The 27,750-nt window shown below is 37.1% G+C and overlaps 1 protein-coding gene across 1 annotated transcript in view; it reads left to right on the top strand.

Moving 5' to 3' along the window:
• ITFG1 (integrin alpha FG-GAP repeat containing 1) overlaps positions 1–27,750 on the top strand; it is a 283,980-nt gene that overhangs the window by 165,062 nt on the left and 91,168 nt on the right. Inside the window, exons 11-12 of the mRNA XM_046680407.1 lie at positions 16,034–16,184; positions 17,636–17,744. Coding sequence (XP_046536363.1) covers positions 16,034–16,184; positions 17,636–17,744 — 260 coding nt within the window. The remainder of the gene's footprint in view (positions 1–16,033; positions 16,185–17,635; positions 17,745–27,750) is intronic.

Genomic DNA, 27,750 nt, shown 5'->3' with positions numbered 1-27,750 from the left:
GAGAAGAATGTGTAACCTGCTGTTTTTGGATGAAGTGTTCTATATATATCTATTAAGTCCATCTGGTCTAATTTTTCATTTAATTCTATTATTGTTGATTTTCTGTCTGGATGTTCTGTCCATTGGTGTTAATGGTGTGTTGAGGTCCCCTACTATTATTGTATTGTTGTTGATGTCTTCTTTTAGTTCTATTAAGAGTTGCTTTACAAATTTTGGTGCTCCTGTGTTGGGTGCGTATATATTTATAAGTGTTATGTCTTCTTGGTGGAGAGTCCCTTTTATCATTATATACTGTCCCTCTTTATCTTTCTTTATCTGTTTTGCTTTGAAATCTACCTTGTCTGATATTAGTATAGCAACACCTGCTTTCTTTTGTTCATTATTAGCTTGGAGTACTGTTCTCCATCCCTTCACTCTGAGTCTGTGTTTGTCTTTGGGGCTGAGGTGTGTTTCCTGGAGGATCTTGTTCTTTGATCCATCCTGCCACTCTGTGTCTTTTGATTGGGGAGTTCAATCCATTTATATTTAGAGTGATTATTGAGACGTGGGGGCCTACCACTCCCATTTTGTGTCTTGTTTTCCGGTTTTCTTCAGTTTCCTTTGTTTCTCGTCCCATGGTTTAATCTGTTCTGATGTAGAGCTGCTACTCTCTGTTGTTGTCCTTCTACTTATCTCCTCTGCTCTTGGTTTTGTAGCCCCTTTCCTTTTTTGGATTTTTCAGGAATGAGGGTTTTCCTGAGGATTTCCTGAAGAGGAGGTTTTGTGGCAATGAACTCCCTTAATTTTTGTTTATCTGGGAAAGTTTTTTTTTCTCCATCGTATTTGAAGGATGTTTTTGCTGGGTAGAGAATTCTCAGCTGTAGATTTTTGTCCTTCAGATTTTTGAATATATCATTCCACTCTCTTCTAGCCTGTAAAGTTTCTGCTGAGAAATCTGCTGATAGCCTGATGGGGGTTCCTTTGTAGGTTAGTTTCTTTTGCCTGGCTGTCCTTAATATTTTCTCCTTGTCGTTGACTTTTGCTAGCTTCACTACTATATGCCGTGGAGTTGGTCTTCTTGCATTGATAAAGTTTGGAGATCTATTGGCTTCTGTCACCTGAAGATCCATCTCCCTCACCAGATTTGGGAAGTTCTCAGCCATTATTTCTTTGAATAGGTTTTCTGCCCCTTTCTCCTTCTCTTCTCCCTCTGGTATACCTATAATCCTTACGTTGCATCTCCTAATTGTGTCTGATAAATCTCGGAGAGTTTCTTCATTTCTTTTTAGTCTTGCTTCTCTCTCCTCCTCTGCCTGCAACAATTCTATATTGCCATCTTCCAAATTGCTAATTCTTTCCTCCATATTATCGGCCCTACTGTTCAGAGCATCTAGATTTTTCTTAATCTCCTGTATTGTGTTCTTCATTTCCAATATTTCTGTTTGGTTCTTCTTTATCGTATCAAACTCTTTTGTGACATAGCTCCTGAACTCGTTGAGTTGTCGGTCAGAATTCTCTCTTAACTCATTGAGAATCTTAATGATGGCTGTTTTGAAGTCATCGTCATTTAGGTTATATATCTCATTTTCTTTGGGATTGTTTTCTGTGTATTTGTTACTTTCTTTCTGTTCTGGAGATTTAATGTATTTTTTCATATTGCTTGATGTTGTTGATTTGTGCCTCCGCATGGAGATAGAGTTTAGTTGCTCCTTTCACTTGTTTCAGCTGCTGCGGTGGGGGGAGCAGCTGTTTATACTTCACCAACCAGGAACCCTGCCCGTAGTTGCGAACTGGGCCTGGGCCCCTCTTCGTAGCCACAGTGGCCCTTTGGATTCCGTCCTCTGCCGTGGGGGCCGTCGCAGGGGGGCTTCAGGCTGCAGGTGCCTACTGTTGCAGCCCGCCTAGATGTGCTCTCTCCTTGGGGTCTGCAACGGTGTTATGGGTTTTTCCAGCGGCCAGGGGTGGGATCACTTATATTTGTCGCTCCGTTGCTGTCGGCACCCACCAAATCTCACTTGTCCTCTATGGGTCGCAGGAGAGCTATTGGCATCTTCTACAGTCTGTGGTTAGTACACCTAGCTATGCTGCTTTTACCCTGGGGTCTTCCAGCCTTGTGGCTGGCGGCTGGGTGCCTTCTACTGGTGCTGTGCAGAGGCTTTCCCTAAGGCTGCCGTGAGCCTGTAGGGTTTCCCCCTAGGCTACTAAGCTGGGTCTCTGGAACTCCCCACAGCCCCAGTCCTCTCCGAGATCTCTGGCAATCCCTAGCCCCACGGGGCGGGCAACGGCTGCTAGGGGGTCGCCCCGCCCTCTGGGATTCTCTCCGGGCCTCTCCCGGAGCCGTGAATGCTCAGCGTGGCCCCTCTGCTAACGGCAGACAGAGAGTTTTGTCTGCTGCCCGGGCGGAGCTCCGGCGCTTCCCCTCCGGGTCGCAGAACCGGCCTTTCAAAGTTCCCCCGCCCCGGTCCTCTCCGAGATCTCTGGCAATCCCTAGCCCCACGGGGCGGGCAACGGCAGCTGGGGTTCGCCCCGCCCTCTGGGATTCTCTCCGGGCCTCTCCCGGAGCCATGAATGCTCAGCGTGGCCCCTCTGCTAACGGCAGACAGAGAGTTTTGTCTGCTGCCCGGGCGGAGCTCCGGCCCTTCCCCTCCGGGTTGCAGAACTGTTAGCCAAGCTTTTAAAATGCTGTTGTTCATAGGTCTTAGAAACTCCTTCCCTCCCTTCTCAATAAGTGAATATAAGACTAAGTAGAACACCAAAGTGAGGCAGACTGGTGCATAACTGTCATTTTTCATATGCCGTAGAGTTTGAAGTAGACTTCTAAAGAGTGGAGGAGGAGTCATGGACTGACTGAATTCAATCTCCTCTTACATTATAGCTGGGGTATTCAAACAGACTTACCAGGGCTTTTTTCCCACAGAATGTAAGTTGAACTCATGGTCTTTCCCACTTGTAGTTCCAGTCTTTCTACATCTTCAACAACTTATTATTTGTTAGCATGAGTATCCTAACAGAGGAGTCATGATTTATTAGTGATATTTTCTATAAATTTTCATTGTCGTAAGTGTGCCATTACTTGGCATTTTTGAGGCCGTTGTTACCCCAAGAACAGAGAGTTTTATCTCATCTTCAAGTAATGGTAGAAAGTAATTTAGGACGATGAACTCAAATCTTACATTGACTTAGGGTCACTCAAGGCCAAGAAGGACCTGACGAGGAAAAAGTTTCCAGTTTTACAGAAGCACTAATTCTATTACATCTGCTTTTTGTTTCAGAGTTTCAGTTAATTACCTAAGTGTTTTGGCCTCTACTTAGTAAAGGGTTTAATAGGTGATTATGTATGCATTCCTGGTTTGATCTTATTTTAATGTATTTTCATTAATGGGATAATACCCTTTTTTTTAAGGTACATAATTACCTTAACTCAGCATGTTGTCAAGCTTTTCCCAAGAAGATAAAATTGAAACTTAAATATGCTTAGTTATTTTGTCTCACAGGTATTCAAGTACATAGGATTTCTTAGCTTTCATGAACGAATGAATATTTCATAGAAGGTGGTCTTAGAATATGATGTAAAAACAAAATATGGCTGGTGAGAAAACAATTTGTTTTCCTTGATTGAATTTCACTAGTATTTCCAATTATAAATGAATATGATGATATTTATCTAAAAATAATATATACAGATGAATCAGTTCTCCGCAAGAGTCACCTTAGTAGAATAGGTATTTCTCTAGTAGTATTTAAAACACTTTAGAAATTCTTCTGTAAGTTGTATGGGGAGTGACTGCTAATGGATATGGGATTTCATATGAGGGTTATGAAAATAATCTGGAATTTAATAATGGTGATGGTTGTACAACCTTGTGAATATACCAAAAACTGCTAAATTCAACACATTAAAATGGTGAATTTTATGGTATATGAATTATATCTCAATAAAAATAAGCCATTTAAAGAGTCAGACTCACGTAAGTCTCACTGCTTAATATATACTTTGATTTTGTACAAATGTTGTACTGACCAGCCTATTTACTTAACTTAGCCATAACACTTAAGTTCACATTTCCTGCTCACATTGAAGGTTTCCGTCACTGAGGATATCAGAAGACCCAGCAGCTTCTGAAGGCATCCTCAAAGAGGAATCACAAAAATACTGTGAGCAGCGACATTGAAATAAGTATGGACATCACAAGGAGCTGGCTTGAGGACACAAGATTTGTGTGTGTTCTCGGATTATTCTTTTATAAAATGAGTCATATCAACTGGTTGCACTCAGTCTTTTCTTGTGCAGCAGTGCAGGACTGCTCTGGGCCTTGTGATGCGTCTCACTAGGCTGCCCAGAGAAGTAGGTGACCTTCCTCAGAGTCAGAGTCTGTTGGCCTCTGTGTGCTCATGAGTGTGTTTATGAGTTCTTTGTGATGTTCTGTTTGTATTGCAAAACAAGATCGTACCATTAATACTGTTTTATGACCTGCTTTTTTCACTTAACATATTATGAACAATTTTATGTCAGTAATATTACTTTTATGATATCATTTTAGTAATTGTAAAATATTCCATTATGTCAATTTAAGCAATCTTCAATTATTGAGTGCTTAGACTGGCTTATAGCATGACTCAAAAAACTCACATTGGGGGGCCAGCCTGTGGCACAGTGATTAAGTTTGTGCACTCTGCTTCAGCGGTCCAGAGTTTGCAGGTTGGATCCTGGGCACAGACCTAGCACCACACGTCAAGCCACACCGTGGGGGCATCCCACATAAAATAGAGGAAGATTAGCACAGATGTTAGCTCAGCGACAATCTTCCTCACAAAAAAAAAACAAATCACATGGGAAGATGTCATATTTAGCTAAAGTTCACATATTCAAAAAAAGTCATTTCTAATGTCAGATGACACAATTTTCTCTCTCTCACTGTGAGATACGTATTTTCATGCTTCTAACTTGTTGTTTTAGTTTTAAGTCTTTTATCTGCTCCCTGAGGACATTCCACAAGGTAGAATCTTCAGCTATTGCTAGTTTTTCCTTTATTTCGTCCCTCAGCTATTTCATTCAGATTTACAGCACAAGTTGTCTTAACTTCTAGGTGAATAACTCCCAGATCTTTATCTCAAACCGTGTGTTCTCTGCCATGTGGATGTCCGACCATCTCCTCAAAGTTGCCTTGTCTAAAACCAAACTTAATCATACCTTCCCCTCTCTTCAAATCCGACTCTTTCTCCTGGTTTTCCTGTTTACTACAAAGAGGCCCAATCATTAGAGCCTAGAAGGGTTAAATTACCATTGACTCTCCTCCCCCAAGCAAGTACAATCCGTTTTAATAATGTGATTTTCAGTCTTCTTTTCCATAATCCTGCCACATCCCCAGCTGAAGTCACTTTCTCCTTACCCTGAATTATTGTAACTATTTCCTCCTTGATGTCTCTGTCTCTATATGAAACCCTCTCCATTTCACTTCTGCCTCTATCATCTGGATCTTGCTGCATCAATTATCCCCTCTCCTTTGCCTTCAAAATATTCTCATTCCACTCTTGATTTAAATATATGCAAGTCTCCCCAAACTTTAAAAAAAAAAAATTGTGACTCTGGACAGCTGTCTTTACTTTGTTACCTCAAATTCACCATTAATCTGCCAGTCTGGCTTCAACCTACTCCACCCTGCTAAACCTCTCATTCACTCCCAGAGACTTGTAACTGGCAAATCCCGTGGACACGTCACAGTCTTCATGTCACCAGATTCTTGCCTATGTTTGGCTATTGATAATTTACTCCTAAAACTCTTCTAGTTCCCTCTGTATCCTCTCTAACTGTTCCTTTACCGTCTCCTCTGAGAACTCCTTTTCATCTTGGCCACCTTAAACGTTGCTGTTTCTGAGGGTTCCATTCTCATCCCTTTGTCCTCACTCTGGTTGTTCTCCATTTACTTTGGCTATTTTATAGCCACTGGTAAGCTTAGGACTTTGAAATCACTGTATCTGGGCCTCACACTTGTGTATATAACTTCCCCTGGATGCTCTACCTGTGTCACCCCAAACTTAAAAGTGTCTTCTCTCTCCTAAGCCTGTTCTTAGTGTACTGTGTATCTCAGGTGGTGTGCCATCATTCACCCCATAACTCAAACCGGAAATGTGGACATTGGCCTTCATTTCCATGTCTCTTTCATCATTGCTTCTCTCCCTTTCCCCTTATCCAACTCATGACTGCATCCTACAGTGATTAACAACTGAACGAGAATGAGTGTAATTTCCTAACCAATCTTTGTTCCTTCTGCATGTGTACTTTATAAGTTGTGGTATGTCCCTGAATTTCTCACTCTAAAGTCTGAATATCCTGTTTATACCATTATCCAACTAACAAATAAATGACTGTTATATTTCATTTTACATAATAAAAAACATATTATAATCCCTGGAAAGAAAGTGTTGGAGTGGCTACCAAATTGGCCAATGTAAGGAATACCTTTGAATAAAGATAAATTAAAACCTGACAAAATCTTTTCTAACCAGTTATTTGACAGGACCTTTTAGCATCCAGTCTTTCATCTAAGTTTTGCCTTTCAGTTGGCCTTGTTCTACAAAAGATGGCTAGCCTCCTCCTTTTATTCAAGAAATATTTACCACCAACTGAATCTTAAATCCTAGATACTGTCTAGGGAATAAATGTATTGCTTTTGCCCAGAGCTCAAATGAAATTTATTCTGGATATCAAGTTTATCACCTTTTTGAACATTTCTAATTGTCAGTAGTCTGTATTACAGAAACACTTCAGTAATTTTTAGTATTTCAAAGTGGAAGTTTTATTTTGTTATATTAGCTTGGCTGAGAATTCTGCATTTACCAATAGCTGGCAGCATGGGTTTTAAAGCATCAATTCAAACAAAAACTGTTTCATTTTTAGAAGATTCCTAATGGACTGACTTATGTTTCTTCTTAATTTGTTTTTCTTCTGTGTGTAAAACTGCCTTTCTAAGGTTTACACAGAAAGATAGACATATCCCCAAATTGAAGCTCTTCTCCTTCAATTTGAGCCTAGGCTGATAATGAAATTGGGGAATTAAGAGGAAGAGAGTTAAGGACAATCTAGAAGAGCACAACTCACTGGAGATAGAAATGACTAAAGCGGACACACAAGCTCTAAGATCAGCCAGGGAGAAAATCAAACTTCAAGTTAAATGATCCATCAGCTACCTTTCTTAATGAGAAATAAGACAGATACACATAGCATATTAACCTAGAATAACCCAAACTTTGTCAAGTGGTAGTGTACCGAGAAACAACACTTAGTTTATAGCCTTTGAAGAGAAATTAAAACCAGCCTAAAAAGGCTGCACGCTAGGTCTTTAAATACTGGCCTACTCAGAGAAGAGGCATTTGATACGTGCATTTTACATGTTATGTCACTTAAGCATTTCCCGTGGGGTTTTCTTGTCACTTAAAATTTTCTGCAATTACTTCTGTTTTTTTATTAACAGCTTTTTTAAGATATAATTCACACACCATACAGTTCAACCATTTACCATATACAATTCAGTGGCTTTTAGTATATTCACACAGTTGTGCATCCATCACCACAATCAATTTTAGAACATTTTCATTACGCTAGAAAGAAGCCCCACTCACCTTAGCTATCACTGTCCAATCTCACCAGCCCTAGCAAACCACTCATCTACTCTCTGTCTCTGTAGTTTTGCCGTTTCTGGCCGTTTTATGTAAATGTAATCAAACAATACACGGTACTCTATAACTGGCTGTTTGATTTAGCGTAATGTTTTCAAGGTTCATCCGTATGGTAGCTTGTATCAGTACTTCATTTCTTTCTGTTGTTGAGTATATTCCGTTGTAGAGATATACCACATTTTCTATCAGTTGATACATGTTTGGGTTGTTTCTACTTTTTGGCTATTTTGAATCATACTGCTGTGAACATTCACATACAAGTTTTTGTGAGGACATGTTTTCGTTTCTCTTGAGATTTACGTAGGAGCGGAAAATACTTAGGAATGGAACGCTATGTTTAACCATTTGAGGAACTGCCGGACTGTTTTCCAAAGCAGCTGCACCATTTTACATTCCAATCAGCTATGTATGAGGGGTCCAGTTTTTCCACATGCTCAGCAGCGTTAGTTATTACCTGTCTTTTCTGTTGTAGCCATCCTAATGGGAATGAAGTATTATCTTGTTGTGGTTTGCAGTTTCCTGATGAGTAAATGATGCTGAGCTTCCTTTTATGTAATTATTGGCCATTTGTGTATCTTTCTTGGATAATCGTCTGTTGAGATCCTTTGCTCATTTTTAAAATTGAGTTATTTGTCTTTTTATTATTGAGATGTAAGAATTCTTTGTATATTCTAGATACAAGTCCGTTGTCAGATATAATGATTTGCAAAAATTTTCTCCCATGCTTTGGGTTGTCTTTTCACTTTCTTGATGCTGTCCTTTGAAGCACAGATGTTTTTCATTTTGATGATGTCAAGTTTATTTTTTCTTTTGTTGCTTGTGTTTTTGATGTTTTTCTTATGAAGGGGTACCATATATTTTTAACAGCTTTGTTGAGGTTTAATTGACATAGAGTAAACTGTGTATCTTTCAGGTATGTACATTGATAAATTTTGACATATACCACCTATGAAAATATCACTGCAGTCAAGATAAGGATAAGATATCCATCACCCACAGAAGTGTCTTTTTAACCCTTTGTAGTCTGCCGTTCTCCTCCTTCCACCTGCTCCTCATCCCACAGGCAAGCGCCAGTCTGCTTTCTGACACTGTAGGTTAGATTGCATTTTCTGCTATTTTATGCAAATGGAATCACGCAATATCTGCTTTTTTATGTTTAGATTCCTTCACTCAGCATTATAATACTGAGATTCATCCATGTCATTATATGTATCTTTAGTTCATTGCTTATTATAGCTGAGGACTATTCCATTGTATGGATATATCACAATTTGCTTATTATACCCATTTATATATTGATGGACATTTGAGTTTTTATCAGATCCAGTTATTACAAATAATCTGCCATGAACATTCCTGTAAAAGTCATTGTCTGGACATAAGCTTTCATTTGCTTCGGGTAAACCTGGGAATGGAATGGCTACGTTTTTGGAAGGTATATGTTTAACTTTTTAAGAAAATGCCAAACAGTTCCAGTTGCTTCACATTTTCTTCAACATTGGTATGGTTAGTCTTCTTTAATTTTAGCTATTTTGTTTGTAATGTAACTCTTTGTAGTTTTAATTTTGATTATTTCTGTAATTGATGATTTTTGAATATCTTTTTATTTGATTATTTGGCTCTCACACATCTTCTTTGGTGAAGTGTCTGCTCAAGTCTTTTGCCCACCTTTTACTTGGGATATTTCTTTTCTCATTATTGAGTTTTGAAAGTTCTTTATATACATATTCTTTATTAGATATGTTTTTTGCAAATATTTTATCTCATCACTGACTTGTCTCTTCATTGAACAATGTCTTTCAAAGCTCAGAAGTACTTAATTTTGAAAAAGTTCATCCTGGGCATTTTCTCTGAATTCTAGGATGAGTTTGTCAATTTCTGCAAGAAAAAAACATCTGCTGAGATTTTGATTGAATCTGTAAATCAATATGAAGATAATTGACAACTATGTTGAGTCTTTGGATCCATGAACACTGTGTGTGTGTGTATCCTTTTATTTTATTTTTGGTCTTTAATTTTCTGAGCAGTGTGTTATAGTTTTCATTGCTCAGGTCTTGTACATCTTTTGTCAGATACCTAAGTATTTCATTTCTTTTTTATTTTATTAAGGTCACATTGGTTTCTAACATTGTGTAAATTTCAGGTTTACAGTACTATATTTCAGCTTCTGTATAGACTGCATTGTGTTCACCACCAGAAGTCTAGTTTCCATCAGTCACCATCACATGTGCCCCTTTACCCCTTTCACCCTCCCCCTGCCACCTTCCTGTCTATTAACTACCAATCTGTTCTGCTTATCTATGTGTGTGTTTGTTTATCTTCCACATATTAGTGAAATTATCTGCTATTTGTTTTTCTCTGACTTGTTTTGCTTAGCATAATACCCCTAATGTCCATCCGTGTTGTATCAAATAGCATAATTTTGTCTTTTTTATGGCTGAGTAGTACTCCATTGCGTGTGTGTGTGTGTGTGTGTATATATATGTATATATATATATATATATCACTTCTTTATCCATTCGTCCGTCAGTTGGCACTTGGGTTGCCTACAAGTCTTAGCTATTGTGAATAATGCTGCAATGAACATAGGGGTGCATATATCTTGTCGGATTAGTTGTTTTCATGTTCTTTGGATAAATACCCAGAAGTGGAATAACTCGACCATATGGTGTGTCTATTTTTAATGTTTTGGGAAATCTCCATACTGTTTTCCATAGTGGCTGCACCAGTTTGCATTCCCACCAGCAGTGTATGAGGGTTCTCTTTTCTCCCCATCCTTTCCAACACTTGTTATTTCTTGTCTTTTTTAATAGCCATTCTGACGAGCACGGGGTAATGTCTCATAGTAGTTTTGATTTGCATTTCCTTAATGATTAGTGATGTTAAACATCTTTTCATGTGCCTACTGGCCATCTGTATATCTTCTTTTGAAAAATATCTGTTCGTATCCTGTGCCCATTTTTTGATCGGGTTGTTGAGGAACTGCCAGACTGTCTTCCAAAGCACCTGTACCATTTTACATGTCCCTCAAAAATATGTAAGGGTTCCAATTTCTCCACGTTGCACCAACACTTCTCATCTGTCTTTTTTTAGTATAGCCATTTTAGTGGATGTGAAGTGGTTTCTCATTGTGATTTTGATTTGGACTTCATTGTTGGCTAATTATGTTGAGCGTATATATGCATATTGGCCGTTTGTTTCTCTTCATTGGAGAAATGTCTCTTCAGTCCGTTTTTGAAAACGGATTGTCTTTTTTATTACTGATTTATGAGAGTTTTTTATATATTCTAGATACAAGTCTCTGATCAGATACATGATTTGCAAATTGCTATTTGTGTCTTTATATTTAAGGTGGATTTCTTTTAGAAAGCCACAGCATATAGTTTGGTCTTTTTAATCTAAGCTGACAATCTGTGCCTTTTTATTTCATGTCAATATTGATATGGTCAGGTTGTAAGTCTAGGGTCTTGTTATTTATTTTCTTCTTTGTTGTCTTTTTCCTCTTTCTGCTTTCATTTAAATTAGTTGAGCATCTTTCATTATTCCATTTTATCTTTTTTGCTAACATATTAACTATAAATCTAGTTATTTTAGGGGATGCATCTTTAACTTACCCTAGTCTATCTTCAAACAATATTGTACCACTTCACTTATAGTTTAAGAACCTTACAGCATAAGCGTATTTCTGTTTCTCCCCTCCTGGCCTTTGCGCTATTATTTCACACATTTTACATCTACTTATATTGTTAATACCACACTCTGTTGTTTAATTATCAATTATCTTAAAGAGGTTTAAATAATAAAAAATATCTTTTGTGTCTGCCTACATATGTAACATTTTCACTGCTTTGCATTTCTTTCTGTAACTGTAGATATTCATCTGGTGTTATTTTCCATCTGCCTGATGGACTTCCTTTGACATTTCTTATGCGCCATAAAGAAAAATATTGTTATAAATGGCTATATAAATATTATAAACCTTCTCTTGAAGGACACCATAAATTTTAAAAACAAAAGGATGGGGCAAAATTTTTGCAACACATTGGAGTAATAGTAACAGCATATATAATAATAATAATAGCAGATATTGACTGTGTGCTGTGCTAGTACCAGGCACTATACTAAATGCTTTACCATGTATTTTCTCATTTAATCCTTAGAACAGCCATTTGAGGTAATTTCCACCCCCATTTTACAAATAAGGATATGATAACAACAAGTAGGGGGCTAATGTCCATAACAATCAGAGATGTCCTAAAAAATCAATCAATAAACAGAAATCTATGCCAATTCTCAGAAGAAACACGAATAGCCGATAAATGAAAAAGTAATTCTCAGCTTCTGTCGTAATCAGGAGAATGAGATCATTTTTTAAGCTACCCAACTGGCAAAAATAAGAGGCAGTGATACTTCATATTGGCAAAATATGAAGAAGGATGTGCTCGTACACTACTAGAAGTATTAATTGGTGCATTTTTTAGAAGGCCATTTAGCTTTACCTGTTGGTATTTAAAATATACATATCCTTTGCCCAGATGACTGTCGTCTGGAAATTGTTTTATAAATTCCCAAGGAAAAATGACTTTTACGTGTGTGTGTGTGTGTCTGTGTGTGTGTTTGTAGTGGAGAACAATTGAAGATAACCTGACTGTCAATAACATGGTGTTAAAATGAATGATGGCTTAGCCATATAGTAGAGTAGCCGTTGAAAAGATTATGAGTGTGTGGGGAAACGGGCAATTTGATGGGCTGCTGCTGAGAGATATAAATGGGTACAACTTCTCTGGGGAGAATTTTCAAAACAGATATCAAAAGTCCTCATTCAGACTATATGCCTTTCCCCCATGTGTATGCTAGATTATTGAATGGAAAGAAAAAAGTTACAGAAAAATATGTTGTAAAACCCAATTGGGTGTTTTCTTAATGATATGGGTACTCATATATTTGTACATTCCTAGAAGAAGGTTTAGAAAGATGCACATCAAATCTTTAACAATAGTTATCGCCGGAAAGGAAGGATTTCAACTTTTTAAATGTCTCCCTTACTTGAATTTTACAACTTGTGACATAGTTTTGAAAAAACAATCTTAAAAAAGATATATTGGTTGTAATTGCCAAGAACACATAGTGAAACAGACTCAAAAGAAGCAAGATTGGGGGCCGGCCTAATGGCAGCGTAGCAGTTACGTTCACATGCTCCTCTTCGGCAGCCCAGGTTCGCTGGTTTGGTCATTGTCACGGATCTACACACTGCTCATCAAGCCATGCTGTGGCAGGCGTCCCACATATAAAATAGAGGAAGATGAGCACAGATGTTAGCTCTGGGCCAGTCTTACTCAGCAAAAAGAGGAGGATTAGCATTGGATGTTAGCTCAGGGCTAATCTTCCTCAAAAATAAAACAAAAAAAAGAAGCAAGATTATTTCTCCCCATGGGTCTCCAAGCCAGATCAATCAAGGTTCTTCCTTCCTAGGTTTAAATGGAATTTTATTTTTAAAGCTAAGTGTTGGGCTCTAGCTGTAGAGCTCAGTAGAACTTAAAAGAACTGAAATTTTACAGACCCCAAGTTCCACAGTGCAAGACTAAGCTAGTTAGCAGTGAGACGAGAACCATGGCACATGGCATTTATAATCTTTACAAACTCATATCAAAATTAAAATATTTTAAATTGCACAACTGCGATTAGAGTTCTTGTTCTAGGTTGTACATTGTGAATTTGAAATTGTGGTCCAAGTTATAATATGGTAATGAGATGCGCACATTCCCCTTTAAAGGGAAAGCGGCAGCACACACCCACTCAGAGGGCTGGCCAGTGCGGGCCTTGCCTGTAGGAGACCATTGGAAGGCTGCCTTCGCCATCTGTTGCCGTGCTTCCATATAATATCCTAATAACAAAATAGAGTGTTCTTCATTTCTGTGAAATATCTAGTAAAATTGTTTAGCTAAAAATTTTCTGGAAAACACTAGAACTCCTCAGATGAGGGAAACAATAGAAAGAATAAACAAATGGGACTTCATCAGACTAAAGAGTTTCTTCAAAGCAAGGGAAAACAGGATTGAAACAAAAAAACAGCCCACTAATTGGGAAAAAATATTTACAAGCTACTTATCCGACAAAGGATTAATATCCATAATATACAAAGAACTCACACAGCTTAACAACAAAAAAACAAACAACCCGATCAAAAAATGGGCAGAGGACATGAACAGACATTTCTCCAAAGAAGATATAAGTATGGCCAATAGACACATGAAAAGATGTTCATCATTGCTAATCATCAGGGAAATGCAAATCAAAACTACACTAAGATATCACCTTACACCCGTTAGATTGGCAAAAATATCCAAAACCAAAAGTGACAAATGTTGGAGAGGTTGTGGAGAAAAAGGAACCCTCATACACTGTTGGTGGGAATGCAAACTAGTGCAGCCACTATGGAAAACAGTATAGAGATTTCTCAAAAAGTTAAAAATAGAAATACCCTATGACCCAGCTATCCCACTACTGGGTATCTATCCTAAGAACCTGAAATCAGCAATCCCAAGAATCCCATGCACCCCTATGTTCATCGCAGCATTATTTACAATAGCCAAGACGTGGAACCAACCTAAATGCCCAGAAACTGACAACTGGATAAAGAAGATATGGTATATATACACAATGGAATACTACTCAGCCATAAAAAAGGACCAGATTGTTCCATTCGCATCAACATGGATGGACCTTGAGGGTATTATGTTAAGCGAAATAAGCCAGACAGAGAAAGTCGAATTCTATATGACCTCACTTATAGGAGAACCGATCGGTGGTTACCAGGGAAAAGGGGGGGTGGAGGGAGGGCACAAAGGGTGAAGTGGTGTACCCACAAAATTACTAACAATAATGTACAACTGAAATCTCACAAGGTTGTAATCTATCATAATCTTAATAAAAAAAATTTCCTGGAAAGGGTAAATTTCCAGGAAAGAATATTACAAATTAGAATTTAAGCATCAGTTATTACACAGGAGACAAGAAATCATTGCTTCTAGTGAAAGAATACTGTTGTGTGTTAGGTCTTAAGCAAAGTCACCTCAAAGTTTTCCAGGTAAATGTTAGAACCTGGGAGGTGTTTTTCTTTGGTAAAGAATTGTTGTTATAAACTGTTTGTGTTGGAATTTTTTATCTAGAAAAGTCAATCATATATTTAGTACGTCATGCAAATTGAATATTTTGTACATAGGTTTCCTTACTATATTGAACACTTAGAAATTTTCCTATCTTATAATAGGACTTTTTTTTCTTTTCCAAATTGCCCAGACCCAGAGTAATATTTTCATGTGGAAAAAAAGAAATCTGTCTTTATCATTTTTTTAAAATAATTAATAGAGAAAATTGAATGTAATGAAATTTAAGCCAGTTAGCCTGTTATTTTCTATGTACATAGAGGAAAATGAAGGAATGTATTTCTTGGAAAATGCCTATAAATGGAAGCCATTACATAAAACTACACTATTTACCAAAGTTACTTCTATCTCTAAAGGAAATCTTTTTACATGGCATGATGTTGCACTACATAAATAAGAAGGACGATAGTATAAACACTTCTCCTGAGAGCTAACAGGATAACAGGAATTATTCCAAGTACTTTGCATTCAGTATTTCATTTCATTGTTACAACAATCCTATAATATAAGTATTCTCATTACTCAATTTACAAATAAGGATCTGAGTCTTCAGGAGGTTAAATAACTTGCTCAAGGTCACAGAGCTTCTAAATGACAGAGCCAGGGTTTGAATCCGTGTAATCTGGCTCCAAAATCTAAGTTCATAACCTCTTTGCCTGCAGAGTAGGATTCAAGACGGAGGACTTGAGAGCTATACAAATACAACACTGCTTTTATCTGAAGGGTGCCCAGCAATGTCTATTCTACTGCCTGGCTGGGAAGCTGAAATTCTGTCATTATGGATTCACTGCTTTGGGTTTACAAGACTTGAGGATATGAGGGGTCTCCAGTTAAAATGCAGATATTCACTTGAGGAGTTATACACATCTAAAGGGATAATGACAGGGTCCAGGAACACAGTCATGGAACACAGGGCTGATGGCTGTAGAGCAGCAAGGGAGGAAGGAGATAGGGACTTGGAAACTCCACATGAGGAGAGAGAGGCCAGCAGCCAACTAGCCTCAGAGGATTTTTGCCAAAGGCTGACAAAAGATAGCCAACAATTTAAGTTTTTTATGACACAGTACAGTAATCAATAAGATGTGGAGTTTGTAAACATCATTTCACTATATATCATTTACCATCTCTTTGATTCTAGGAAACACAGCACAGCTGATGCCACACAACACTGACGTGTTATATTAACTAAAAGCCTTTCCTTTGTCTTACAGCAATCAGCAGGCCTTTTTACTGGAGAACGTCCCTTGTAATAATGCAAGCTGCGAAGGGGCACATCGTATGTTTAGAGTCTACTGGGAGCTGATGGACCTAAATCAAATCAGGGACGCCGTGGTTGCCACCTTCTTTGACATTTACGAAGATGTGAGTTCAGAGCTCTCCTGTGTGTTTGGCTTCTAATTGCCAGCTACCTCATCTCACTTTTGCTACACCCTGTTTGACCAGGAAATGTAGACGAGATAATGAAAGCAAATGAGTTAAAGCAAGCCCCTTTTACAATAAATGGCAGAGGGAACAAATTTATTGACACCATTGGCTGATCAGTACAGTGAAATATGAAAATGCCTTTATCTCATTTTGTGCTTATTTAGATTAAACCTCTAGAGAATCATCTTCTGAGACTGACAAATGTACATGTGCGTCAGTAGACAAAAGCACAGCCAACATACAAAGACCCTGCAAAGAGCAAGGAGCATGAGTTCAGTGCTCTCTTTTAACTTTGTGAACTAGAGGACAGATTCTTGTGACTCTGTCTTCATGTGCCAGGTGCCCTTGTGAAAGGCACTCAGGGCCCAGGTTTCCTCCTTTCTAATGTGAAAAGCCAGTCTACCACTCAGAAAAATAATAAATTCTAATAAAAATGTGTTAAATTCCAGAGTTAATGTATCACAGTATATCCTTGTAAAATAACTTGAGTATTTTAAAAAGTTAAATATCCATCAGGACATTTATGTCTGCCTCAACCCCGTTTTTTATTTTCTTTTGTTTTTTATAAGAGGCCAATTTTCAATTATATGAATTATGCAGGTCCTTATTTTCTTCTGTCTCTCTGCTACAAAATCTTATATTATTTCACTTTTTATTAGCAGTTTCCAAGCATAAAATTAATTGGCAAAAATATCACCAGGGAAAAATCAAGAGAATTGACTACAGATCAATTTTTAATTTCTGTACATAAAAAAATCATAAATGAAATTTAAAATTGTTTTTAAATCTGGGAAATAAAGTTGCTATGAAAGAGTCAAATAATTAATATCCTTAAGATAAAAAAGGGTTTATACAAACTGATATAAGTCACCAAAAATTCCCTTTGGAAAAACAGAACATAGTCAATTTAGAGAAAAAACACAAGTGGCTAACATTTGAAAAAATACCATAAATGATCAACCTCATTAAGAGTCAATGGAATGGAAATGAACACACCTTTTTTTCCCACCGATAAAATTAGCAAAGCTTCCCCGTTTTTTAGGAAAAAGAAAATGATAATATGCTGTAGTAGCCAGGATAGATGAAAAGATACTCTTCTTTCTCTGGTGTTTGGAAATGGTTTGGCAGTCCATATCATAGGCCTATAAAAATTCATGCAAATACGAATGGAAGGAAATATGTTAAAATGCTAACAATTATCTCCAGAGATTAAAATTACAGATTTTTTCATTTTATTTATATTTTACTATTCAACTTTTTATATATTTTGAATGTTGAATTGAATAAATAAGGTTTATATTTACATGATAAACATGCCATGCTTTTTCATCATTTTTTCTCAGTCAGTCGAGTAGTTTGTTCTTACCTTTTTTATGTTTTTTTTCCAGGGAATCTTGGACATTATAGTACTGAGTAAAGGATATACAAAGAATGATTTTGCTATCCATACACTAAAAAATAACTTTGAAGCAGATGCTTATTTTGTGAAAGTTATTGGTGAGTATTTGTTTTATATGTTTTATTATTAAATATTAACCTTAAGTTTGTATTCTCTCTCTGTTAACACAACTTTTCCAAAGAGTGAGGCACACTCCTACATAACCTATTTACGACTCTCCAAATCAGGAAATCAACTTCAATACAACGCTACCGTCCTGTGCTCAGACCCTGTTCAAATTTCAGCAACTATCCCAACAATGACTTTTTTCTTTCTGGTCCAGGATTCTGTCCAGGAATACCTATTGCATTTAATTGTCATATCTTTGCAGACTTCTTCAATCTGGAACAGTTCTTTTTCATGTTCTTATCAGTTTGAAAGAATACAGGGCTTACATTCTGTAAGATAACCCTCTTTCCTCATTACCCGACTCAGGTCGTCCGTTCTTTGCAGAAATTCCGCTTACAGAATTGCAGAACCAATGCTGTGCACTTCTCCGTGCATTATGTCAGGAAGCAGGAAGTGTGATGTTGACCTACCCTGCCACCATGTTGTTGACCTTGATCATCTGGTCATCTTGATGACCACCAGGTTTATCCAGCTTAAATTCAATATTTTCCTCCTTGTAATTGATTAGTGTTTTTTGGAGAGGTATTCTGATACTACCTTAATCTTTTTCCTTATCAAATCTCTACCTACTAGCCAGAGTCCATTGCCCGCTTCTGCCTAAATCAACCAATATGATAGTTGTCAAAGAATGTTGTCTATTTCCAACATTCCTTCTACATTTATTAGTTGGCATTCTACCATAAGAAGATCTTTCAGGGCTGGCCCCATGGCCGAGTGGTTAAGTTCATGCACTCCACTTCAGTGGCCCAGGGTTTCACCAGTTTGGATCCTGGGCACGCACATGGCACTACTCATCAGGCCGTGTTGAGGTGGCGTCCCACATAACACAACCAGAAGGACCTACAACTAGAATATACAACTATGTACTGGGGAGCTTTGGGGAGAAGAAGAAAGAAAAAGAAAAGATTGGCAACAGATGTTAGCTCAGGTGCCAATCTTTAAGAAAAAAAGAAAAAAGAAGATCTTTCACTTCTCTCCCATATATTTATGTATTCATTTATCAGTATAGATCTGTGTATTCATATTTTATTTAATAAATAAAATCTTTTAATTTTCAAATTGTTCCCTATGGAGGCAGTAGGAGCTCCTTTAGGTTGGCTGCTATATCTTTTTGACATGTTTTCTGGCATAGCAAGGTACACCAGATTCATCCTATACCTCCCTTGCCCTAAGTGTAGAAGCGGATCTTTTTCCAAGGAGCCCTGCTTTCTTTTAGTAGAGGTTAATATTTAAAAACCAAGTTTTGCATAGTCATTGTGCTGGTTGCTACTGGGTTGTCATTTCTTCTAGGTTGTCTCAATGGACAGAGCTAGGAAATACAAGTATGGCTTCACTCAGATACAACACACAAATACACACATCTATAATTATTTATACACACACACACACACACATGCATATACATATCCTATAAAACCATGAATTCATACCGTTAACTTCCATTTCTAATCCAACATCACATTTCAAGGGTTCTTTCTAATCTTTTCTGTTTGTAGATATCTTTGCTAGCACTGAGAAACTCAACTCCCATTTTCCTCAATATATTTACCTATTTGTTCATTGTTACCTGTTGCCAACCATGCTAGTCATGTCCTCCACCTGCCACCCATGTTCATCATAGAGACCCTGCACATGTTTTATTAACTGTATCCCTAAGTATTTTATTTTTTTGAAGTTATGTGTTACTGTGTTTTTAAGTTTGGTTTCCGCATGTTTGTTTTAGTATATAGAAATGCAATTGATTTTTGTGTGTTGATCTTGTATAATGCAACCTTGCTCAACTCACTTATTGGTTCTAGGAGGTTTTTTTTAGATTGCATGCGATTTTCTACGTGGACAATTAGCTCATCTGCAAAAAGGGACCGTTTTATTTCTTCCTTTAAAATGCATGCCTCTTTTTTTTCTTTTTCTTTCTGGCTGGAATTTCCATCACTATGTTGAATAAGATTAGTAAGAGTGGACATCTTGTGTTGTTTCTGATCTTAGGGGGAAAGCATTCCGTCTTGCACCATTAAGTATGATGTTAGCTGTGGATGTTTTGTAGATACTCTGTTTTCTGTTAAGGACGTTTCCCCTATTTCTAGTATGCTGAGTGCTTTATCATGATTTGGTGTTGGAAGGTAACTTTTTGGGTTACTCTTATTATAGTTGACATCAAGACAGTCATATCAGTATATCAGTTCATCTGTTAATGAGATGACATGTATTTCATATAAATATTTATTACCATTTTGAAATGGGTACAAGTAGCTGAACACAGAAAAGCAACAGAATAATGAAAGATTATTGGGAGATTTATTTGAGAAATAAAAATGGCAGAAAATCTAATTCTTTCTAACCAGCAAATTCACTCTTACTTGAATGAACTAGGAGTAACTCTTGTCTTCATTACTGTTGCAGCCACAGAATAGATATTATGAGTCTAACCATTTCTATAGTTTTTATCCATGTGACTCTCTCCTTCTCTTTGCCATTTGAAGGAGGTATTATTTGACTGTTTTACAGCTAAAAAAAATTTAAATAGTCTATATATTTGGTATGCTATTAGCTTATTTAGTTTGAAGTGTGTTTTTTTCTCAGTGTTTTTCCTTGAACTTTTAATCTTCCAGATAAGAAGACTAGGAATCCTTAAAACTTTTGCTAACCCTAAATGTATATGTAATTAGAAAAACCTGGTTCGATTCATTTAATTGATACAAGGCTGTTGGAGTAACAGTTTGGAATTTGATCCCTTCCGATAAATACTAAGTACAGCCATTGACTAAGGCAGGCTTTGGTTGCCAACGGGAGATTCAACAAAAGCAAACATCTCAACATCTGCTCTGTGCCCTTGGATCACTAGAATCATCGTCCTTTGTGATGACAGCACGCTCTTAGTTCCCATGTATTTTAGTGTCACACATAATCGTCTCCCCTCCCTGCCTCCATCCATCCCAGGATATTTGAGAAGCACTCTGAAATAATGTATTTATTTAGGTCATTTGCTTACCATCTTTCTCTCCGAGTATATTGTGATAGTCTAAGCAGCTTGGGGGTTAGTGTCTATGTCTTATTTGTCTGTGATTCCCCAGTACCTAGCTCAGGGCCTGGCATAAGAGGAGGCATTCAGGACATATGTTAGACAAATGGCCGGCTACTTTTTGAGGCACAGATTGATTGGCTGTCTTGATTTAAAAGTGTTTCCTCTAGTACCAAAGCAACACTTGATGCCTCTCACCCCATGTTCTGTCTCTAGGAAGCATTCCACCAAAATATGAACTCTAATTCAAGGACACATTTCCACCTTTACCCATTTTCTGATATCAGGGACACAGCTAGTCAATACTTTGTTTCTTAAAAAGAGAATTTATTGAGCCTTAGTGAATGAATTAACCCTGCCCTGGTTTAACTTCTCAAGTCTACCCATCTTTTCAGACTCTCTGTGACTGGAAACTCTAACTTAATTTCCCAGGCTTACAACACCAAAAGTACACAGAAAGAATAACGTGTAGTGAGTAAGAGCAGGGTTCTCTCTCATTACCTTAGGAGATGCTGTGAAAATGACCATTTTCTCCAACCTAGAATAAATGTTATTTGTTTCAAAAATGCATTTTGAAATTCAAATTAATTCTCTTTCAAAGTATCTTCTTTCTGTTTAGTGAGATAGCTGTAAGATTTGTAGCTGTAGGAGTTTTGCCAGTGTGCTTTAAAGAAACTATTTTCTCAAGTTTGAAGCTTTCAAAAAAACACAGATTTATTACTTAGTTCATCTGAATTTGGTGTGTCCATGTGTCTGTCTGTATGGATTGAAGATTAGTGCTTTCTAGAGCAGGTGTTAGTCATTGAGGGTAAGGAAAAATTCAGGTGAGAGAGATATTAATTTGTATGTGGTTAAGACAAATCAGGTTCACCCTGCACCCTTTTATTCAAGCCTTAAAACTACTTTTCTACTAAATATTCTTTGTTTTGTACTCTTAAAAAATTTGATTGTCTTCATACTCTACTTATCACAAGTTTGTCAGCTGCCACGAGGGCGTGCAATGCCGCTGTGCCCTGCTTGAGTCTGCAGGCCCTTTCCGAAGCAGAGGTTGTCAGTCATGGGAGGCAGAAGTGAATCAGAGCATAGGGTTTTCCTAACTGAGAAGGGATTCCAATTCCCAGCTGTAATAATAATAATAATGAAATGCTAAAGAGAGAAGGCCGTTCTCAGTGTGAGGCAGAAGCCAGTCTCACCTTTTTTGTTTTTAATTGATCATTTGGAAATTGTCCATGTAGAAAAATGCATACATATAATTTAGGATCCTCAATCCTTCCTTGGTATTTGTTCATTTACATTTTTAAAAATTACAAAAAGATGAGGGAATTTTAGAGATGAGAAAGGCCTCAGAAGGCATCTTGCCCAAGCCCAACCCAATGTGCCATCTCAGCCAGCTTCTCTTGAATGCCTTGGAGTAAAGCTCACCTCCTCGGACAGCAACACACACTTCTTCAGAGTCAGTTTAGTTGCTGGAAAATTTGTTCTGTATGAAATCAAAATGTGTATATTTAGTTACTTCTGTCTGTTGACACTAGTGTCTGGTATGTTGTAGACCCTTGATAAGTATCTGTTGAATGAAAAACAATTAGTCCTAATAAAACTATTAACGGTTTTTGTCCTTAAAGCAGACCATAAATTATAACTGTAGTAACAGAATGCTTATAAACACATTATGGTCCTGCTTGGGGATAAAGCAAACTTACTTAAAGAGTTAAATAATGAGACAACAGACTACTTGAAAATGAAAAGACATGTCTGAGGTGTTTCTTTAAAGTAGTCCAGGGATGTAGGAAACGGAATATAGATGTTGTTGACAAGTGAAGTCGTGTGAAGTGTGAGTGGGGTTCTTTATACTGTTCTTTCTGATTTTGTATATGTTTAAAAAATTTCATGTAAAAAGTTTAAAATCCACAGAGTCTCTTGAGAATCTGTGGCCTGTGACTTCCTCGTCTAAGTCAGGATGGGTACCACTGGGCAGCACTGCCCTCTGAGTAACAGTAGCCTAGGGAAAGTTTTCTCACGTCTCCACACTCAGACCCAGAAATAGCCAAGTTGGTGCAGGAGGTTTTAGTTTTAGAAAACAAGTAATTATATTTCCATTATATATATTATATATAAATTTTACATTTATATAAATTATATTTGCATTATAAAGATGTTAACATAAATAACATACTTTACAGAAAGGTCATGGGAAGTGAGATACCAATTTAAAGCAGTCATTTGGGAAAAATAACCTTCTAGCTATTTTGAGGTGCCGTTCCACTCTTCCTTTCGATTAGTAGTTGTTTGCCCTAAGTCAGACAGTTACTAGTATGTAATTACCCTTACAAAGCTGTCTATGATGTCCAGGGTTGATTTTGATCTGAAATTATTCTGTTACTCTAATGCTTAAACCAGCCTGTGCTAAATGTCAGTGTTGTTCAGTTGAGGAAATTTGGGTACTTAAGCTTTTATATGTGGCTGGGGAAGGGTAAAATTATCCTTCTGCCTGTTTCCCTGCTGATTCCCGCAACGCCACAGATCACAGAACGGTTTCCCAACACTTGTGTGAAGACAGGGGACCCTGTGGACTGCAGAATTGTGGGGTTCCCTAGCTCCCTTGAATCAGAACTAGTTCCTAGCTCTAATTTTTTTCTCATTCCTGCCAGCTACACTTGGAGGTTCTGCATTCTAATTCTATCTTACTAATACTGAACTCAAATTTCTAAGACGCATATATGAACCTATATTTCCCTGGCACTTTTAAAATTGTAACTGCATCTTCACCTTTTACTTCCCAAATAAGATGAGACCTTTAAAACATTTTATTCTTTTGCCTGCTTCCAGATTTTATTGAAACAATGTGGAAGTTTATTTCTGGATGATTTATTTTGTTTTACCTTTTGTGACTTCTGTTTTGCAAATCCTTTTTGACAATTCACAACCATATTATCAGTGGTTATTTAAACTTAACAAGTTTTACCAGCTTTATTGCCACCATTTCACTTAGATACCACATCTTTTCCTTTCTTCATTCGAATTCCTGCTTCTTTTAGTGGAGTGCTTCCTCAAGTGACTTTCAGAAATTTGTACGTAGGTTAATATATTTCTGAGTACTGGTGTGTGTTAAAATATCTTTCTCTTGCCGTTACATATCAACACTAATTTTGCTATATAAATATAATACTGTTCCATTTTCTTCTTGCAAATAGTATGATAGTCTTGAAATTCTCTCCTTTTCCCACATATTGTCCTATTTAGGTAGGGACCGTTTATCTGATTACTCACTTTGGTCTTCCTTCTTTTAAGCTGTTGAGTTTTTTTCATGTGTCTGAGAATTTTTCTCTGCTTATATTTGTAAACAGAATCAGTGTTGAAAGGTAATGTGGGTAGCAAAAGCACTTGTGTCACATGCAGTTCTGCCCAGCAGACAATTCCCACTACTCCTTTTCTCCCCTGCCCATGCAGGAGCTCCTCAGGGCGTGCAGGCTGGGAGCTGAGCAGAGGTGGATGTATTTGAGCAAAATGGTGGCTTTGAGGTTCTCACATAACACAGCAAAGTGATGCCTTGGTGCTGAACTGCAGCCACTCTGTGAGATTCACTAGTGACGGGCACCCCAAGAGCACCTGACTTACCCACGCCCATGGCCTCAGCGTGGGGCGTCATCAGACTCTGAGTCTGAGCAGAGTTGTGCTTTCCAGTGGGAGGAAGAGGAGGAGAGTTACGGGGGGCACAGTTTATTAGGCAGTCTCACTGCTTTGCTGAGCCATTTTGTATTATTGCACCATACGGGTTCAGAGGTTTGGTTTTTTTGGCAATACTCTAAAATTATTTAGGACCCTATGTATAAGTACCAGCAAATTACCCATTTTACTTAGCTAGCAAGAACCTCCAAGTGACAAATGTAGTTCCCCCCTCTATGAGCCTCGGCACAGTTCTGGGAGTCCTTCGGCTCCGCTGTGTTCCCCTAGCCCCGCCGTGGCTTGCTCTCAGCTGCCGCAGCTCCGAGGTTACAGGCTTTCAGTGGTCTGCTGGGAGTACAGCCACTGTGGCCCCGTTGACTCTCTGACCTGCTCAGCGCTAAGCGGCTGTTTTCTCAATGTTATTTACCTATTTAATAACCTTTAGAAATTACTTAAAATATCTGCCATTGATGACCACACACTTTTATTTTCATGCCTTTTTAGTCATTGTAGTGATATTTAGAGAATTGAAGTAAATATTTATGTTTTGCATTAAAATGCAGATTATTTACTAAAAGTTTTTCAAGTATATTTACTGTGAACCAAATATGTTTTTAAAGGTCAAGACTCTCCCGAATTTAGCAAAAATTTTAACATTATATGTGTATAAAAATATACTTATGTGTATAAAAAATTATGTGTGCATACAACATATACCTCTCACATTTAATATTTGATATGTTTGCACATGAAGAGAACAGGGTCAAAATTACTTGAAAGCTGATCCACTTTTTGCTTCATATGTTTCTGTATTTGTTTTTTACGATGAGCATACAATTTTTTAATTTAGAAAAATATGTGAAAGATAGGTAATCAATAACAGACAAAAAGAGGTTTCCATATAGTGTCTAAAATAATGTCTAAATGACAAGAATGGGGGGCTTTATTTCACACATATTTGATTATGATATTTGCTTTGTATTCATGTGTCTTAAGGAAACAAAAACTAAAAACATTTTCAGAGAATGAATACGAAGAGTGACCCATAATCGAGACAAGGATTTTTTATTTTAAATGCTCCTAAAACCATTATACAGTATTGACCTTTACTACTTTGACTTTCTTCTACTCATCTTTCTCCCAACCTGCACATTGGCTTGGTTTTACAGTATTTATGCATGATTATTGCTATTTTTTGGTTCTGGCATTTGTGAAAAGTAGCTAACGTAAACTGAATGACAAAGCTGGACGTACTTTAAATATCTGTAAGAATACGTGGGCTATAATGTATAGTGTGGTTTAACATGAAATGTCAAGATTCTAAGCTTTGTCACTTTAAAGAAAACTTATGAATTGCACATCCCAGTAGTCATGTTTTAAACTAATGTAATCTACTAATAACTGGTAATTCACATAGCTCATTAAGAATTTTAATTACAGTTTTTCATTTAATTCTGTGAATAGCCTATCTTCTTTTACTGTGTAAATCTTTTGAAAACAACTTTGTTTTTCAAAGTCTAGGGGTATTAGAAATTACTTTTTATAACAGTTTATTTAAAAGGATATTATAAAATGTTAAATCTATATAGAATTTTGAATATGGTTACAAATACTAATAATTTACGAAAGTTTATGAAATGGTTAAAAATCTTTAAACTTCTAAAAGTTAGACTCTGGTTCAACCAAAATCAAGTAGATAGTAGGAAAACATTTATTGATACTTGAAATGAGAAGCATAGAGGAAACTTAAAAACCAAACAAATAAAAACAGTTCTTGACTTCAAGAAACTCACAGTGGCAAAAAATCCAAATAGTGGAAGGCTGGAATTGTATACTGGTATCTGCCCCATTAAAGTTCCCTTTTCCATATGGGCTCTTTATGTATTTTAGCACACCTTCCCCGTTGTTGTTATAGGTGCTTAAGAAAAATGTTTTACTTCACTCACAACCATATGCTTTTCTAGAAAAATGTATAACTTCCCACTTCTAGGAAGTGAGCTTTTGCTGTAAAAATAATAAATTCTGTCTTAGAGCATTTAGTAGTGGGGTCTTTCCTGACTAAAGCACAAAGGATGGAATGTTTACTCTGATGTCACTGGGGAAATTACATTCTTGCACTGATTTAATAGACTGCCAGTACTTTTTACTTGTTCGTAAGTTTAACATTACAGGGTATTAAAACTGTAATTTCAGGGGGACATTTGTAGAAACGCCATGACAGTCTACCCTTTTACTTCTTTGATTATGCAAGAGAATTTTAAACCATTATTCCTTTTTTTATTGGTAAAGTTTTGGTTTGGCATTTATTTCGTTTTGTCTTCTGATTACAAAAAAAAGGGCAGCCTATTGCAAAGCATTTGGAAAATCTGGAAAAGTATTTTAAAAATCTGTACCCTTTGCCAATTATTAGATATAAATACAATAAGCACTGAGCATTTTCTGCTTGCTTCTGCTGGTTGCCAAAGTTTCAAGAACACCAAAAGAAGCTGCAGCAGTGAAAGCTGATAGTTTTAAATCCTGGAATCCAGAATTATGGAATCCATAGTTTATTTCAACAACTGAACAACAGGAGCTAATATTTATCATATTTCCTGTGCCAGGCCCTCCACCAGGTGTCTACGTGGGTTGTCTCATAGAGTAGTATCTGTATTTGATAATTTTGAAATGAAAATATGTGAGAATGTGTAACTTTTAAAAATAGTATAATCTTACATTTTGTGTACAGAGAAAGGAGAAAATTAGCTTATAAAATAAAAAGTTATACTCCTGGTTCTCCTCTGCATTTCTGACTTTAGAAAGTATGCATCATCCATGATCCAGCCTCATTCATTCAGACCCTGCCTATTCAAGGCTTCCACTTTTCCAGATAATTTTGTCATATATGAGCAAACTTACACAAAGGGCCCTTTAAAATCAAACCACTTCCCTCTGTGCTAGGGTGGATGTGAAGTGCCTAACACTACCTAATAGCAAGATAGATCCCAGTTCGGAATTATAGGATTTGGGAGTTTGTGTAAACCTTATAAATCATTTTATCCAACCACATTGTTTTAAAGATTTTTCTAAACTGTAAAGCAGAGAGAAGTGAAGAATCTGTCCATGCCCACACTTCGCATTGGTTCACACAGCAGGAGATGGCCCTAGATAGAATTTCCTGTCTCCTGTATGAATAGGGTGCCTGAAAGGAGCTAAGCATATGGTTTTTAGCCAATGTTGGTATCAAATAGTCACTTTGGGATTTATTCTTGATGAAC

Source organism: Equus quagga, chromosome 13 (assembly GCF_021613505.1).
Source record: "Equus quagga isolate Etosha38 chromosome 13, UCLA_HA_Equagga_1.0, whole genome shotgun sequence".
Classification (NCBI taxonomy): Eukaryota; Metazoa; Chordata; class Mammalia; order Perissodactyla; family Equidae; genus Equus; species Equus quagga.
Note: the sequence above shows the minus strand (reverse complement) of the source record. Positions and strands in the feature narration are given on the sequence as shown.